At 43.1% G+C, this 11,213-nt stretch overlaps 1 protein-coding gene and 1 long non-coding RNA gene across 2 annotated transcripts; one reads left to right on the forward strand and one right to left on the reverse strand.

The window, feature by feature from the left end:
* The first annotated feature begins 103 nt into the window (after positions 1-103).
* LOC135241018 (uncharacterized) lies at positions 104-5,948 on the forward strand. Its single transcript, XR_010325858.1, has 8 exons — positions 104-488; positions 777-905; positions 1,029-1,175; positions 2,676-2,769; positions 3,356-3,432; positions 3,821-3,934; positions 4,330-4,473; positions 4,581-5,948. It is a non-coding gene; the product is annotated as an uncharacterized LOC135241018 (long non-coding RNA).
* A 1,978-nt stretch (positions 5,949-7,926) lies between these two features.
* rbp5 (retinol binding protein 1a, cellular) lies at positions 7,927-11,056 on the reverse strand. Its single transcript, XM_064311026.1, has 4 exons — positions 10,410-11,056; positions 9,826-10,010; positions 9,476-9,577; positions 7,927-8,711 (listed from the first exon to the last, which is right to left on the reverse strand). Exons 1-4 carry the CDS (start codon positions 10,480-10,482, stop codon positions 8,658-8,660), a joined length of 414 nt encoding a protein of 137 aa, XP_064167096.1. The 5' UTR covers positions 10,483-11,056; the 3' UTR covers positions 7,927-8,657.
* Positions 11,057-11,213: the final 157 nt, after the last annotated feature.

Consider the following 11,213-nt stretch of genomic DNA (forward strand, 5'->3'; position numbering starts at 1 on the left):
TGTTACAGTGTACAGAACGCATCACGCATCACGTAGTTTTTGACGCAAGACCGGCCCGACCAGAAGAGAACAGGAAGGAAACGAGAGAATGAGCGCAGATGATGGGGGCAGGGGGTTTCCACTGAAGAGGAAGACTGTGGGGGAGAGGAGTGGGTGAGACGAGACTAAGAGGCGCGCAGGACGGAAACGTCTCTGCATTTGCTACACACACCAAATCCAAATTCAGATTGATATCCATATTGGTGTCGACAAAGCCAGCCAGCAGTGCAGCGGACGGGAGAAGGCAGGTGACCTGAGAGTGCGGACTGAGGGAACTTAGAAAGCGTCAGAAACAGAACTGAAAGAGGGAGAGAGAGAGAGAGAGAGAGAGAGAGAGCCACAGAAGGGGAAGATAGAGACTGGTGTCAAAGGAAAGATGACCACAGCACCGTCATGCAGTGAAGATGAATTTCGTCATGAGAACAGGTGCTGTAAACGTTGCCCAAAAGGTGAGATTACCCATCTTCTCATTTTGCTGTTGGTCTTTCTGCGTGAGGGGAAATGCTTGTCAATGTAGACAAGGTGTATAGATTCTGCTTATGTGAGTCAATACAGTATGCATGTCTTCCCCTGACTCCCTCTCACTGTTGATACTTAAATGATTTCTCAATAGGACTATGTTTATGTGTTTATGTCTATATGTCTAATGTCTATTGAGTTTAGTCAGCTGGTATCATGCTGCGCTGTTCATCTCTCTCTCTCTCTCTCTCTCTCTCTCTCTCTCTCCTCTGCTACAGGGGAATATGTCCGTTCACCATGTTCACAAGGCTCCAAACAGACAGTCTGCCAGCCCTGCTCACGCGGTTACTTTCTAAAAGACGCAAACTTCCTTTCGAAGTGTCAACTTTGTCGATCTTGCCATTCTAGTAAGTCTCCTCCCCCCTTTCCTCCCGGCTGGGTCTTGATCCATTTTTGGCCTGTGACTGTGTTCTAACCCACCTACGCCCCCCCTGCCCCTGCCCCCCCCCTCCCCATCATCCCCCATCCAGGCAGTCACATGGTGCTCGTGGGGGAGTGCATGCCAGACCAAGACAGACGGTGCAAATGTGAGGAGGGCTACTACTGTGAGGATGACCGGTGTGAGCACTGTCGCCCTCTGTCTGCGTGTCCCATTGGCTCTGGGGTCTCCACTCCATGTAAGTGTCTCGGCCCACGTCTTCGATCTTAGTTATTAAGCCGTGTCAGGGTACAACAGCCAATGAGCTACCACAAATCTTCTTGTTTGTCACTAGCCATGACGTCATTCTCAGTGGTTATGCTGGTCACACGCAGACTTTCGCAATTGTGTTTTGTTTTCTGACATATCAGTTGCGCAATTCTGATAGCAATCACAAGTTATTTCAGCACATCCTTACCAAAATAAAAGATAAATAAATAAGCTGAAGCTCATCATTTTCTATAGTGAAATTAGCTCATCCTACAGGTAATTGTTGCAATGGGGCAGCGGTTTAGTATAATGGCTGGGGAACTGGGCTTATAGCTTCATTACATTACATTACAGGCATTACGAGCAGACGCTCTTATCCAGAGCGACGTACAACAAAGTGTATAATCATAACCAGGAACAAGTGTGTTGAAAACCCTAGAGGGAAGTACAGTTCCAAGTGCAGGGAACGACCGCGTAGTTTAACTTGGACCCTGTAGGTTAATCTGACGCAAACAAAAACAGCAACAAAGCAGTCTATGCAAATAATGCAAGCAATAATTGAGTAGGCACGAGTGCAATAACTAAGTCACCTAAGATAAACAGCTTACCTAGCTACAACCCTAAGATTACATAGTCAATCAGAGACTACAGGGAGGTAGGGAGGGATGGGGAGAGGTGCAGCCTGAAGAGGTGAGTCTTCAGACGTCGCTTCATTGTTGTGGGGTTAGCCTAGCAGCTGGCATGTTGTTACAGAACCCCTGAGTGAGGTATTTGAGCTGAATTGCTTCACGAATATCCAGCTGCATAAACGGATCGTACATCTAATGTAATCCGTGTAAGAGTATCTGTTAAATGCAGAAATGAAAGTACAATGTCCAAAATTGTTTGTGACCAGCAAACAGAAAACCAAAGCACAATTACATTACATTACATTACAGGCATTTAGCAGACGCTCTTATCCAGAGCGACTTACACAACTTTTTACATAGCACTTTACATTGTATCCATTTATACAGCTGGATATATACTGAAGCAATGCAGGTTAAGTACCTTGCTCAAGGGTACAACGGCAGTGTCCTACCCGGGAATCGAACCTGCGACCTTTCGGTTACAAGCGTAGTTCCTTACCCACTGTGCCACACTCACTACAATCATGTAGATATTGTGATACATACTGCCGGATTGTTATAGTTTTCTTTTCTCATGTTTGTCCACTTGACCTCAGGTACACTTTATTAGATTAACCTAATATTTAACTTCAGTTTGTTACAACTATATATATAGTTTTAGGTTTTAAAATTTATATTGAGAAAACCTAAAAAAATACAGGTGCAACAAGCTTAAAAAAAGGTTTATCCACTGAAAATGGCTTTTTTGCAGTGTTTGGATCGAAGGCATCTAGCACTTAAATTTTTTAATTCTGTAAACATCTTGAGCTGGTTACAGAAAAGAACAGTTACTTATATGGCAATAATCTCCCCAATTACAGCTAATGGACGAATGGACACAGTCTGCGAACGGTGTCCAGAAGGAAAATACAGCAATGTGACTGACTCAAAGACACCCTGTCTCCCGCATACTCAGTAAGTATCTCTAGGGGCACCGTATAGTGGGAAGACTGGGATGATTCCCAGGGGCCCTGACTGACAGGAGCCCTCAACAAAATCGTGTCGTAATTGTTTGGGGATGTGCGGGCCTCGGGTGGTGGGACCCTAAATCCCTGGCGGTACCCCCTGAATATATTCTTCTCTCTGAGTCATTTGGTCTGCATTTAAATTATTTTTCATTTTTGCACCCCCCGCCCACTGAATTCCATGCAGTTTTCACTAAGAATTTACAACCCCCCCCCCCCGCGAAAATCACATGGATTCTCCTGTGCTAAATTAAATGAATTGTGGCATGACAATTACCGACTCTGTTCGAGAGCGACCAAACTGAAGGTCAGATTAACTGAGAAATGTGTCAACTGGGTACGAATTCCCTTGTGAATGTTAACCCGGGGCGTAAAAAAAAAAAAAACGGACAAAGACTTATGCATGCAAAAAAAAAAAAAAAAGGTATAAACTGCATGAAGACGGTTTGACTACCATCAGTCCGATGGCTAAGCCGCTGCATTTAACCACAGAAAGACTTTGTATCAGCCCCTCCCACATTTCCTGTTCCTCTCAGATGTGAAGTTCTTGGAATGCGGACGAGGACGCCGGGCACGGAGAGCTCAGACGCTGTGTGTGCGGCGAGGGAGCCCGGTAAGCGTGGCGATCCTCATTACCGCGTGCCGAGGGCAGTCAGAACACGGCTTAGCTCGATGGGGTGTGAACCGTAATCTGCAAAATGCATCGCGACAGACCATGTGCTTCACCACTTCCTCAGTGACAATTTCATAATCGCATTATGTACTGTGTGGGTTTGAGCAAGCAAGGAGGGAAGAACAACTCAGAGGACCTTACATTAAATCGAGTAGAAGCGCCCGGTCAGAGCATTCGCGTGTAAAGGATGCTTATTTAAAATGTAGTTTAAGAAAGATTTTTTTTTTTTTAACTTGCCTGTACCACTTCAGAATCTCATCAATTGTTAGATGGGACATGACAACACTGCTTTATAAGGGCATTTGTGTCAACAAATTTTATCTTTCAGCAAGGTGTGATTGGGCCTTACCTGCATGCCTGTGGGCGGGGCTAATTCTGACAGTTCTCATCCTTGGCTTCGGCTATTTTTTCCGAAGGGCGAAACGCAGATCAAAGATGAAAGGTACATTTCTAAAACCATTCTAGGGGCCTATTGCCTCAAGTCCATGCTGTGTTTTTTTTTCTCACATTGGGACAGGACAGTACTCACACCAACCTGAGACACAGTTCCAAAAAAAAAAAAAAAAGATTATATATATATATGAGGGGCATAGGCACCTTAAGTAGCAGTACTTTGAAATGTATTTTCTATCATTATCTTATCTTTATCACCTAGTTTTGAGTCCCACCATTCAGACCATAGATTGAATAAGCCTTTTGAATAAGGAGGCAGTCAGTCTAAGAACGTGAGCTTTGGGGACTAACTACAGCAATGACATATCTCTTTGTCTTTCATGTGTGTGCTGTATTGAACAGATTGCAGGTATTTGTTCACTAAACCCACTTTTTATCTGTCAGTGTCCAGGCTGGAACTGCCAGTGAATGACGTTGTCTTGAACCTCCCAAACCTCATCCCAGAAGTATACAATCAACTATACGATGAAGAAAGCCATGCACTGAACTGTAATGGACGGCACATTGACTCTGATTTCCCTTCAACAGGTAAACATGCCCTCCAAAAATGGATGGATGGGTGGATGGATGATGATTTTTGTTGTTACACTGCACTGAAAAAGCTACTAAAACCATGTTCATGTTCACATTTACAGTGCTGGCCACTTCCTGTCAAGTCGAAGTTCATCACCCTATGAAGAGTATGGACCTTGAGTGTGACGGACCCGGAAAGATGCCACCACTCACGTCATCGGACCACTTCAACCAATCAGCAGCCAGAACAGGCGGGATGAAAATTTTCACCCCCTCTCCCTGTCAATCACAGCCACAGGAGGATGAATGGTCCGGAACATGATTCTTGGCACGATGCATTACAGTTTTCATAAGAAAAAAAAAACAGATGATAGGCCAAAATAAATGTATATTTTATGAGCACATTATATATTGATTTTTAATTTCATATTTAGTTTTTAGTATTTACTTCCTGTAAAAAATAAATAAAAATTAAATGCAGACACAAATAGGTACATAGTCAGGTACGCATTTTCCAATTAAGTTCTGAGAGGAAGGCAGCCATTTCACTCCGTTCTTGCGCTCTACCTGAAGTGAAATTTCAACCACTGGGGAAAGACGACAGCACAATGACACAGACAAAAAACTGCCAAAACAACCTTAAAGATCTGCAAGAATGTCGTTGGTGTCTCGTCCATCAAATTCTGTCTCCACCTGCAGGTGATCACCGAAAACACCACCCTACTGCTAAGGCCGTGTGCTACACTGACACATGGTGGTCAAAAATAAAACAAATTCGCAACGAACGTTGACAGCACCCAGTGCGCTCAGCGTGCAGCCTGGTCCCACAGTAGCAGTTTCGTCACACTTGCCTCCTCTGATGAGCCATTATTAAACACGGTCCTTCTGTAGAAAATGGACCTCGGGTAGATAATTGAATCGTTGCTTTGCTCTGTGCTAACTGCATGGCAATTCACGAAACGTGGAAAAACATGGACGACATGTGCGCAAAGTGTCTGTGGTCTCCGGCAGCTCGCAGCGCTGACAAGGTCGAGATTTAGCCCGGGTTGCGCCACTTTCAGGTTACATGTACCTCCATCCAGCACTCATATTGTACTTTGTATCATTGTCTTCATGTTGTAGCATGTCATGTCTCCTAGTTTGACTCGGCATAGAGGTCAAAGAGTAATGTTTACTGTGTGAACTAGATAGTGTGAACTAATGTGTTCATGGCTATGAATAACTGTGACAAAATATGTATTGTACCTTATCGGACCTGTGTTTTGTAGTTGTTGCAATGACCTTCGGTAAGCATTTATTGTAAATTGCTTTATATAAAAGAGTCTGCCAAATCAATGTAATGTAATGGATTGTGAGTGGCATCACTGAACTAGGGATGAGTATTTTGTCTCACCAGGACATGGCCTCCCTTCACTGACTCCCAGTATGTTTTAGGATTGATTTTAAAATTGTATTATTTGCCTACAAATCATTAAATGGGCTAGCTCCAACCTACCTCTCTGACCTGTTATATCCACACGTCCCATCAAGGTCACTCAGGTCCGCTGCCCAGTTGCTTCTGGTTGTCCCAAGATCAAGGTTGAAGCAGAGGGGAGATTGCGCTTTTGCAGTGGTAGCCCCCAAACTCTGGAACGATTTGCCTCTGCATGTTAGGCTTGCCCCTACACTGCCTGTTTTTAAATCCCATCTTAAAACGCATTTTTATTCCTTGGCTTTTAACTCAGTATGAGAGTTACCCTTCTTTTTCTTATGATCTTATTGTTTTATTATTTTATTGTCCTTTTATCTTTTAAACTGGTCTTTGTGTTTTTATTGTGTTGTTTTAGGGTTTTGCTATTTCTGATTGCACAGCACTTTGGTCAGCTGTTGTTGTTTTTAAAGTGCTTTATAAATAAATTTGGATTGGATTGGATGATGTCCAGTGGCCCATATTAAATGATGTGCGACACTTACAACAATCACATTAATGAAGAAAATAAACAAACGTAAAAGGTTTTTCCCAGTTACAGAAATAAATCATTTCCATGCATCACCCTTGGTTTTAACCCAACCTGCTATCATGGATTGATGTTGTTTTGTAGCTACAGTGAAACCGAAGATGGACACCCAGGGGAGTAATGAAAGATGGCCACCGTGCGCAGTTGACCGTCACACAAAGATGGCCACCAAGGCAGTTCTCACTGCATTTACAAAATGGAGAAAACAAATTTAACATCCGCTCAGTTAGGGAAAACGTATGACAGTGGGAAGTAGAAACCAGTTAGGGAAGTGTATGGACTCGTGACCTCCACACCTGGTTGAATTGAATGGGAGATGTTTATAAGGTTAGGATACTGGACTCGTAACTCTGAGGCTGCAGGTTTACTTCCCCGGTGGGATCCTTCAGCAAATGGTTTATCCTGAACTGCTCCAGTAAAAAAAATATATATACAGCCGTTAAAGTGGATGATGTGTGAAATAATGCAAATGTATGCAAAGGTGTTGTGTAAGTTGTTCTAGATGTGAGCATTGGCTAAATTACTTGAATGTAAATTTAGGAATAATAGAACAGAGACTGGCCAAAGTAACCCCTGCTGTTACAGCTAACACTATTTACATGAGGGAATTGACAGTGTGAAATATGAACAGTAGCATCATAGTGTATAGTATAGTGCACTCATTACAGCGATAAGTCAATGCCTATGGATGCACAAAATATTTCATTCAGTTATAGGTCTGCAGCCAAATTAAACCATGAATGCAATGACTGTCTGAGGGAAGACATAACTCCTCTGAACATAATCAGACTACACAAAATTATCTGCAAGCAAACTGAACAAAGTAAAATAAATTCAAGGACGTGCAAAAGATCTGATTTTTGGAGCTCATGGTTGTCAGTGCAATTTCATTAGGGTGACCCTATTCCTAGACCTACAGGCGGCCAGCCAAATTCACTGAACATTCAGCTGTTTGAGTCTTTGTTTATGGTCAATAAACTGGAAGTCATCTGTCTCACGGATACTGAACTGAACGATGAGTTCATTATGTGGGAAAGCTATCTTTTGCCAAGTTCAAACTAGGATTTTGTTTGAAACAATCCAAACAAGCCATGCTGAGACAAAACACCCTCTTGGGAAAGGTTCGTCCTGCTTCATTTGAAAATGAAACAAACCAAATAAAAATCAAAAAGATTTTTTTTAAATGGCCAATTTGTAGCAGCAATTATTATTGCTTGTTTTAAAAGTGCTTTTGACATGCAGCAGTCTACCCTCACTGCTAAAAAGGACAGAAACACTTTAAACTTAATATCTGGGTTTAGACGCTAAAAACTAAAATGCTGTAGTATTCAGCCACATAACATAAACAGTTTGTAGCAGGTGTTACTTGCTTGCTTGTAATGTGAGTAATTTAATGGGGACCCAACTAAATTGTGATTTTTCTCCCTAACGCATTCACAATTGGGTAAATAAAAATAATTTTCTGAGAAAGTTGGTTGTGCAAATCTCACTTTATTACCATTTAGCTAATACCATCATCGTAATGGCATGGGATTCCCACAAGGTCAAACACTACTGTAATGTTATTGAAAATGAATGTGATTCACAATTCATCAAGGGTTTAGTCCATAATTAAATTGGTTAAACATAAGTCCGTTTTATTTACAATCTCGGTTCTTAATAATCCATTTAATTGTAGGACGCTACAATGTAGTGTTAGCACAGAACAGTCCTGCATTTCATTGATGGTGCATGCAAGTACAGCATGGTACATTTCAGTAAAACAGAACCTTTCTCTATGAATGGTTCAGCCACGTGAAGTACAAAAATAGTAAGTGTAGTACAGTGTTAAATAACACAGTAAAACACTTGTCATACATTGTCTAAAAAACTTGTTACAATGTATTTTTGGTCAGTATACATTAGTTAAACACTGTTTGATATAACTATTACAGTACAATACTTCAATTATATTCTAAATAGGTGCAATGATTCAAACTTGCCACCAAGATAAGGGACATTTAAAGGGAGAAACAGTGGCTCAGGCTTGTAAAAGCCAAAGACAGTCCAGTAATGGTGCGCTGTAAAGGGTCTTTTGAATTCTACACTCAATCGTTAATATACCATTCAGGTAAATATACTTTAATTAACAAACTAAAATATGAACTAAGAAGTATTATAATATTCAAGATCACCATTTCACCTTGCATCTCCTTCAGTCCATCATTTGATTTTCTTGAAAACTTGCTTGGCGACCACCCCCTGCACCCTCATCTCCTGTAAGATGTCCAGAGGGAGGGAAGAGGGAAACGGAGAGATCGGCCAGGGAAAAGAACATCTTACAAGAGAGAAAAAACCTGCACGTGGTCGACGTGCACTGAAAGAGATTTTGTGCTGCAAACACTGGTCTCTTTCTCTCCCGCCCCCCACCCAATCCCCAATCACATAATCCCTCTGGTTGCTTTCAACATCCGTTTAATCCTACCTCTCCTACTTGGTACCCTGTGGACTCCCCGATGCCTGGCTCCACATATGCATCACTGTTAAAAAAAAAAAAAAAACTCCCTGCCTTTCCATTGGCTCCTGCAGTCTTCTGACAACTACACTAATTCTATGCCTGCTTCCCTCCCAATGCCCATCCTAAACATTTCCTTTGCCAACTGCTCCCCTGGCCTATTCCCTCTTTTCATCATTAGATACTTTCATCCCCTTCCACACCTCCCCCATCACCCAATTCATCCTTCATTCACTAGCAGCCACTTTCTCTCTCTCTCCCTGAGCAGTCTAGCTGCCCTCCTGTACCCCCTCCCCCCCCCCTCCTCCCCCACACCTGAGGTAGAAAATCCAGATTCAGAAAGTCCTCCCCAGTATTTTGTTCCAAACGCCCAGATTTACTAATTCTCACAGTTCCTCAGCCAGGAGGCAGGACTGATTAGTGAAATCAGCTGGCCGAGTTTGCAGGTAGAAGAAACACATGGCAGGACTTTTCCTTTCTGACCGCCGGACTTTCCACCTCTACACCCCCCCGTACCCCCACTCACCAGATGCAGCAGGTCTCCCTCCACCCAGTGTGTCCATCCTCTGCCCTCTTTCTCCCCCTTCTGCACACACACCAGCTTGTCCCCCTCCCAGTCCACCGTGGTCTGCGGATGAGTGCCAAGGAGACAGTGCGTCTGTGAGATTAACTAGGCGGCCGCGCATTAAATTTGCCTCTCTTACGTTAGGCAGCTTCTGGAACCGTGTGATAATGCTCATTTTGCTCCGGCCTGTTTGGGTTTTCAGACAGGAGTGGCAAGCGAGAGAGGCACTAGACTGAAAGACCTCCACAGACAGCCAGCCAGCTAGACAAACATGCAAACAGACAGACAGACAGACAGACAGACAAACAGACCTCACACACTCGTCCATCTACTGGACCCAGGTCTTCTTTGAATGGCTGTCCTAGGGCGAAGTCCATATCAAAGTTTCGGAAGGTGGTGAGGGTGCGGATCTTCATGTGACCAGTCGCTGGGTCGTGGGTGATCTCTTTGTTTGGCCGGAGAAGGCACACAATCTTTCTCAGGGCAATATTTATATCTGAATGAGGGAGGGAAGATTTAGCTAACCAGTCTTAACAAAACGAATGGGCTAAAGCCACTCCATTCACAACAAAGCAGCATGAATATATGTGCATGAGTATGAAGTAAAGTTACTCTAGATTTGGACCTGGCATCATTCATTTTCAAATGGCAAGTGAGGAATGGTTAAAGGTTGCGAGATGTAGGCTAAATACACCCAGACTGACTAGACACTACATCTGGGCTGCGAGACACTGCAAATATTGTGACACAGAACAACTAGCACGCAAAAAGAATAATTACACAAGCCAAATGAAAAAACTAATAACGATAAACACACCAGAAAACGTTTCACTAATACGACTAATCTTTATACTCCAAACTATAATGAACAACAAAAAAATCGCGATGAGCTTACCTAACGCATGAAGGTAGGCGTCCATGTTCTCTTGTGAAACCATCTGGTACAGTCCTGTTAGATTAAGCGCCATCTCTCACTTTTATATGTCGATAGTTGTCGTCTCCACTTGCGGTCTTGACTGGTGAAACTCGCTCCCACCAAATCTGTTACGCTTATAGTGATCTAGTTAACCCCTCAGCCTATCATACCAGTTTCCTTCCGTTGTCTTGTATCCCCGCTTTCCTCTGGAACACGCGACACTGCCGCTTTGTTTAATATGAAAATCACTCCAGGTTTCGCAACATGTGATTCAATTGTTACCGACACTGTCTCTGCATGCAACTTCCCAATTGTGCCTGAGGGGGAAAGTAAACAAACACTGAAAATTATCCGAGCTCCTCCGCTATTCAAGCTCCTTCCTTCCTTCCTTGTGCCGCTACTGAAACGTTACACAAACTATCACTTTACCTTTCTCCCTTAAGGGAAAAAAAAAGTTTGAACTCCACCCCACTAAGAAGATGCTAAAAGTCTCTCCCACTTAACTGCTTCGTTTCGGTACGGATGTCCCCTTTGCGCACATTAAACAGGCCTACCTTTCAGTCTCCCTCAGGAGTTTTTTTCTTTCTTTCTTTTTGTTTTACGAACGCACTTTGTTATTTCGTAAGCACGCGAGGGAGGGGGAGGAGAGGAGCGTTTATTCACTTCTCTGCGTTTCTAGCCCTCCTCTCTCGGGTCAACAGAGGTCAGCGGCGAAATTGGTCAATGCGTCAAAATAGCCAGTTTATTAATCAGAGCATAAAAAGACTGGGACCAAAACAAAAC

This window comes from Anguilla rostrata, chromosome 1 (assembly GCF_018555375.3).
Source record: "Anguilla rostrata isolate EN2019 chromosome 1, ASM1855537v3, whole genome shotgun sequence".
In the NCBI taxonomy this organism is placed as follows: domain Eukaryota; kingdom Metazoa; phylum Chordata; class Actinopteri; order Anguilliformes; family Anguillidae; genus Anguilla; species Anguilla rostrata.